This window comes from Vombatus ursinus, unplaced genomic scaffold, assembly GCF_900497805.2.
Source record: "Vombatus ursinus unplaced genomic scaffold, bare-nosed wombat genome assembly UNPS02002547.1, whole genome shotgun sequence".
Classification (NCBI taxonomy): Eukaryota; Metazoa; Chordata; class Mammalia; order Diprotodontia; family Vombatidae; genus Vombatus; species Vombatus ursinus.
Window position 1 is genome coordinate 9,628 of NW_020942325.1, and position 6,104 is coordinate 15,731.

A 6,104-nucleotide genomic window follows, 5' to 3' on the forward strand; every position below is an offset into this window, starting at 1 on the left:
ATTCCTAGAAACACAGATCCTTTGGAATGTAGAAGAGCTCTTAAAAATCATTTAATTCAGGAATTCTTAACCTGTCGTGTCCTGGGTGGTTTCTGGTGAAGCCTACTACTTCCTCCTCAGAATAGTATATTTAAATATATAAATTAAAATACATAGACTTCAAAAGAAATCAATAATAATAAGGAAATATAATTATCAAAATGTTTTTTTTTATTCCTGAATGTAAGATTAAGATTCTCTGACATAGTTTCATCTTCTCATTTAGCAAATACCCATAGCACTGGGATTTTTATAAAATCACAGAATAGGCCCAAACCAAAGTCTCTTGATACCCAGCATACTGGGTGTTCTCATCAGTTGATAACTGCTTCCTTTTTCTGTTCAGACATTCAAGAGAACTCCTCGAGCATGAACAACCTCACCATGGTGACAGGATTCCTCCTGATGGGCTTTTCCAATACCTCAGAGCTGCAGGTCTTATATGCCATGCTCTTCTTAATGATGTACCTGGTGGTTCTGATGATGAACCTGCTCATTTTCACCCTCATCTCTTTTGATGAGTATCTCAACTCCCCCATGTACTTCTTCCTGAAGAGCCTTTCCTTTTTAGATCTTTGCTTTATTTCTACCACACTCCCTAAATCTATCACAAACTTTCTGTGCCATAGCCGTTCTATTCCTTTCATGGGGTGCATATTACAGTACTTTTTAGTAATTTTCTTTGCAGAATCTGAGCTTTCTATCCTTACAATAATGTCCTATGACCGCTATGGGGCCATCTGTCAGCCCCTGCACTATGAAGTCATTATGACCAGAGGGACTTGTGTGAAGATGGCAACTGTTTCCTGGCTCAGTGGAGGATTGTTAGGGGCTCTGTACTCAGGTAGTACATTCACTTTGCCTTTCTGTGGCTCCAAAGAGATCAATCAGTTCTTCTGTGATGTCCCTTCATTACTCAGGCTCTCCTGCTCTGATATACATATTGGAGTAGATGTGACTTTGTCTATCGGGATTACTTTTGGGATTCTCTGCTTTACCTCCATAGCTATCTCTTATGGTCACATATTCTCAACTGTGCTGAAGATTCCAGCCACAGAGGATCAGTCAAAAACCTTCTCCACTTGCATGCCCCATCTCATCGTTCTCATAGTTTTTATCACAACAGGTGTCATTCTTTATCTAAAGCCACGCCAGGAATCTTACTCAGTTCTACATCTGTTGTTATCTATATTCTACACAGTGGTGCCCCCAACCTTGAACCCTGTCATGTATAGCCTGAGGAACAATGACATCAAGACTTCTCTGATGAAACTAATAGCTGGGAAACACTTCTCACAGGGATTAACATTAAGACCTTTTCCATGACTGTATGACTGCTTTATTTAAAAAGAACAAAAAGTAAATCAGCTGTGGCCTTTCTGTGCTTACTGACTTGAACTCTTTCCTTGTTTGTCCATGTCAAGGTCGTTAGTTAGGAAATGCTGTCTCTTAGAGATTGTTAATAAATGATTTTCAAAATATATACACTCTGAGTGAAAAACTTATTTTGACTATTATAAATATCCAAATTAACTATAAAGGACATATGAAGAAAGATGCTATCTGCATCCAGAGAAAGAATTGATGAATAGAAATATGTATAGAACAATTTTACATATATATTCCTATTTGTGTCTAATGGTGACCATCTCTAGGGTAGAGGAGGAGTGAGGAAAGGAAAAAAATTATATGATAACTTTGTTGTACATTCAAAAGGAATAGTAAGATGTACAATTTTAAGATGTCTTAAGGGGCTTCCTTTTCAAAAATTTTGGCTCAAAAATAGAATTCTCATCAACACACTAATAAACCACAAATCAAAAAAAATGAAAGTAATATGGCTGATATGGAAATCTGTTTTGCATGATTTCACATTTATAATTGATATATTGTTTATCTTCTCAGTGGGAGAAGGAGGGGTAGAAGGGAAGGAAAGAATCTGGAACTCAAAATTTAAAAATAAAAAAGTGTTTAAAAAGAAAAAGGCTGGTTGCAAATATCTATTTCTAATTAGCATACTGTCTGGAACATACTGAGTATTTAATAAGTGCTCTAGCTATATATTTAATAATCCACAGTAAAGTCTTCCAGAGACACTTCAACATGAAATTCAATACAGAAAGCCAACCCTGTTATAATTTCCACCAAACCAATCCATTTTTAAAATATAATTCCTAGAGTCCCTGTGAAGTCATGAATTCTGTTCATACAACAAATTTAGGGAGTAAGAGAGTCTTTTTATTTCTTTATTTTATTTTTTTTTTCCTTTAATGGACCAGATTAGGAGGAAAGAATGAGGAGTAGACTGAATTAATATTTCAATTGAGCCCAAATAGCAGACGTACTGAAAGCTTAGAAGCTTCCTAAAGAAAAGCTCCCATTTCACTTTAAATTAACTGCAATCTTATTAGGGGCTGCTTTTTTCTTCTCCCTGAACAACTTTCATCATGTATAGATAAAAAAGATGAAACAGGAACACTTTCACCAGCATTCACTCATTCCTACATCAGAAAAAAAAAAATAAACTAAAATAACGAGTTAACGTCTTTTGTCTTTGATCTATTCCAGATCTTTACCTTTTCTTTCCTCATTGGAAAAGAAAAACATAATAATTTTGTTGTGAATTCCCCTGACCATTTCAATTTAGCCTTTCAGAAGGCTTTCACAAGTAAATTGAAGATTGAATTTTTTCTATCACAGAAGGTTAAATTATTTCAAATGCATATATGTGTGTATATACATACAAGTGTATGTGTGTGTGTATATATATAATATATATATACATATATATAATGTATATGTATTACACTGAAATTTCCCTTGAAACTACCTGAGCCCTGTTGTTTTATTTGTGCTTTGTCTTTCTTTTAATTAAACCAAAATGGGTATTTATTTTTCTATTGTAGTCCCTTACTTGGAACTTTCATCTCCTTTAATTGCAATATTTTATTTAGCTAAAAGAATTATTCCTGGGGGCAGCTAAGTGGTACAGTGGATAGAGCACTGGCCCTAAAGTCAGAAAGACCTGAGTTCAAATCCAGCCTCAGACCAAACACTTGACACCTACTAGCTGTGTGACCTTGGGCAAGTCACTTAACACCAATTGCCTCACAAAATAAATAAATAAATGAATAAATAGATGAATCAATCAATCAATCAATAAATAAATAAAAATAATTATTCCTAAAGAAAGCATTTAACTGGACCACACCTGGAATGCTAATTTAAACCTCAGAAAGGCCATGACCATAGTCTATACCTACATGATATTCAGGTGTCCCTTTTGCTAAGGCAGGCAAAACTTTTGATCCTACAGCTTCCTTATCTCAACTCCCACAGACTTTTTTTTAATGTATTAGAAGAAGGAAAGGGGATAAAGAAGCCATTTATTTGCCTCAGGTTATTTCCTAAGATAGCTGGGCAAAGGAGTCAGTACTTCCTAGGAAGAGAAGAAATTGAAATGGGCCCACTTCACATTCAACTGAAATAAACTAAGTTTTAGACCAGGTTTCTAACCCTTATAATAAAAAAGTGAGGAAAAGGAAAAGTTCCTATTCTTTGGGTCTTGAAGGTCTATCCTTACCTCTTACATTCATATGCATGATCACTGCATAGACACTGGTTGTTTGATGCAGGTGATACTGACCAAGTCCCAATTCTAAGCAACAGTTCATGGATAAAAGGGAAAAGTATTCCAAATATGATGATTTGGGCAAATAGGACACACTGACTGATAGGAATAAATCATTCCACACAGAGGAAATTTAAGAGCAACAGAAATAAAAATCATTCAATCGGTCAGACTCTAGCTTGACCGCAATTTCATAACACAGTTCATTTGGGGGAACATATTCACTAACCCCACATTTTCCTTCCTTCTGGCCTCAACAATCAATCTAACAGAATAAGCAGAACAAGATTGATTGGCATCATGTAAATAAGAAATAGACAGGCACAGACTCTTCACTGATGCCCTAAGTAGAGATTTCCCATATTCTCCTACCTCTTCAAGTGGTCTATTAGGATTCAGTGAATAGTGCTCTGTTGTATCACTAGCATCTGTTTAGAAAGAGAAAGAGAAGAAAGGATCTGAGCTAATAGTTGGAAAGAGGAATTGCAGAGTTAAGTACTTTGAAGATGGAACAGTTTTTAGTGAGGATGATGCAAAGACTATGAACACCTCCAATGGATGGGTGAAAGGTAGGAGAATTGTATTCATAATAGTTGATTAGTTTAAGAAACTGTGAGGTCAGGATGCTTAAAGATCAGAAGTATCCAACTTCCAACTAAGATGGGTGCCTAAATCAAAGCAGGCAACCAAGCTCCCACAACATTACACTAGCAAAAATGTAAAAACAGCACTAGATCAAATAATGATCAAGAAATTCAATTCCCACCTACAGTACATTATTTTTCCACAAAAGAACTGCACAAAAAAGACATGCAATAGCCCATGGGCAATAGGAAGGGGGCCTGCCAACAAACGAAGCTAAGGAAAACAAGTCAGGAGTCCCACAACTGGAATAAAGGTCTGCCAGAGATACTGTAGCTCACAAGATCTTGTATCTAGTGACAAATACAGTAGAAGTCTCTTCCAAGAAAGCCCCAAGGTGATCAGAAACTTAAAACACTGACAACAGAAGTAATTGATGCACTTTGCCTGCCAATACAATCTCACGCAGACCACAACAGCCCATATTGTTAGTCCCTGAGATCTCTAGTGCTCTAACTGCTCATGCCATAAAGGTTTCTGAAGATTCAATAATCTTAACCTCAAATATCTGGGGGAATCTAACCCCTATAAGGAGAGACCCACATAGGAACTCAAGTGATGCAGGTTAAGCTCAAGCAGGGCTTACAACTTCACCCAAAGGAAAAGCAAAAGGTATGGTCCTGGCACAAGCAACAATTTAAGAAATAAAGCTGGGGAGAGAAGCAAGAAGATACAGACCACCATAAAAAATTATAACCCAATAATAACCATAAATCCAACTTAGAAAGAGAAAATAATTGTAACTGCAAAAGAAAAAAAAATCAATGGAGAGGAGATTCTTAAGCATTTCTGATGAAAAGACCAAAGCTAAGTGGGAGCTTTGAAATGCAACAACAAAAGTCAAGAGAAACAAGAAAAGGTAAATTTTCTTGAGCAGTTAAAAGGGGCTGTAATATCTAACAGAGTAATAAAAACAACTGTCCTTTTAGAACCTTACTGTATACAAAATGGTATTATGAGAGTCAAATTTTAAAAAAGAGGATGCATTGATTCTGTTCTCAAGATTTTACAAGGGAAGACAAAAGAGAAGGTGAAAGGAATACACCAGCACCAAAAGAAGGAAGAAGGGATCTGAACGTTCTACTTCTCAGAAATGGGATATGTAAGAAGAATACACAAATATGAATGAAGAAATTACACAAGAAGCATCAAGTGAACTTCACTCTTAACTGAGCCAGAAAAAAAAAGGCTCAAAAAGGTACAAAGAATTAGATGTAGAAATATAGTAAGCTCAACAGAGGAATTAGCATGGATAAAAAGGAATAAATGGTATGAGGGAGGATATTACCAGAAAAATTTCCCAGTGAAATAAATGTCCTAATCCTGATAGGGAGAAGGAAATGGAGGGAGAGGGAGAGAAAAGAAGTTTAATCTAAGAGGGTACTGTAGATTGCCTCTTAAATGACTGGGGAATGGCTAAACAAATTACAAATATAGGAAGGTAATGCAATATTATTATATCATAAGAAATGAGGGGCAGGATTTCAGAAAATCCTAGGTAATATGAACTGATGCAGAATGAAGTTATTAGATAAAGAATAATTTATACAAGGAAGATAGCATTGTAAACAACTTTGAAAGAATATAAAAATAAGTTTTTGTTGTCCTTATTTTTTGAAAAATCATTATAAATTCCCTGCCATCCCTCTTCCTTCCCCTTCCAGAGCACCATCCCATATAACAAATAGATTTTGGAAAGAGAGAGACAGAGACAGAGAAAGACAACAAAACAGAGGCAGAGAGAGACAGAGACATAGGGAGGAGAGGTAGGAAAAAATCAGCACAACTAATC

The 6,104-nt window shown here is 35.8% G+C and overlaps 1 protein-coding gene across 1 annotated transcript; it reads left to right on the plus strand.

Annotated features, from left to right (window-relative positions):
- Positions 1-408: 408 nt before the first annotated feature.
- LOC114048824 (olfactory receptor 14A16-like) lies at positions 409-1,365 on the plus strand. The gene has a single exon (XM_027869933.1). It carries the CDS (start codon positions 409-411, stop codon positions 1,363-1,365), a length of 957 nt encoding a protein of 318 aa, XP_027725734.1.
- Positions 1,366-6,104: the final 4,739 nt, after the last annotated feature.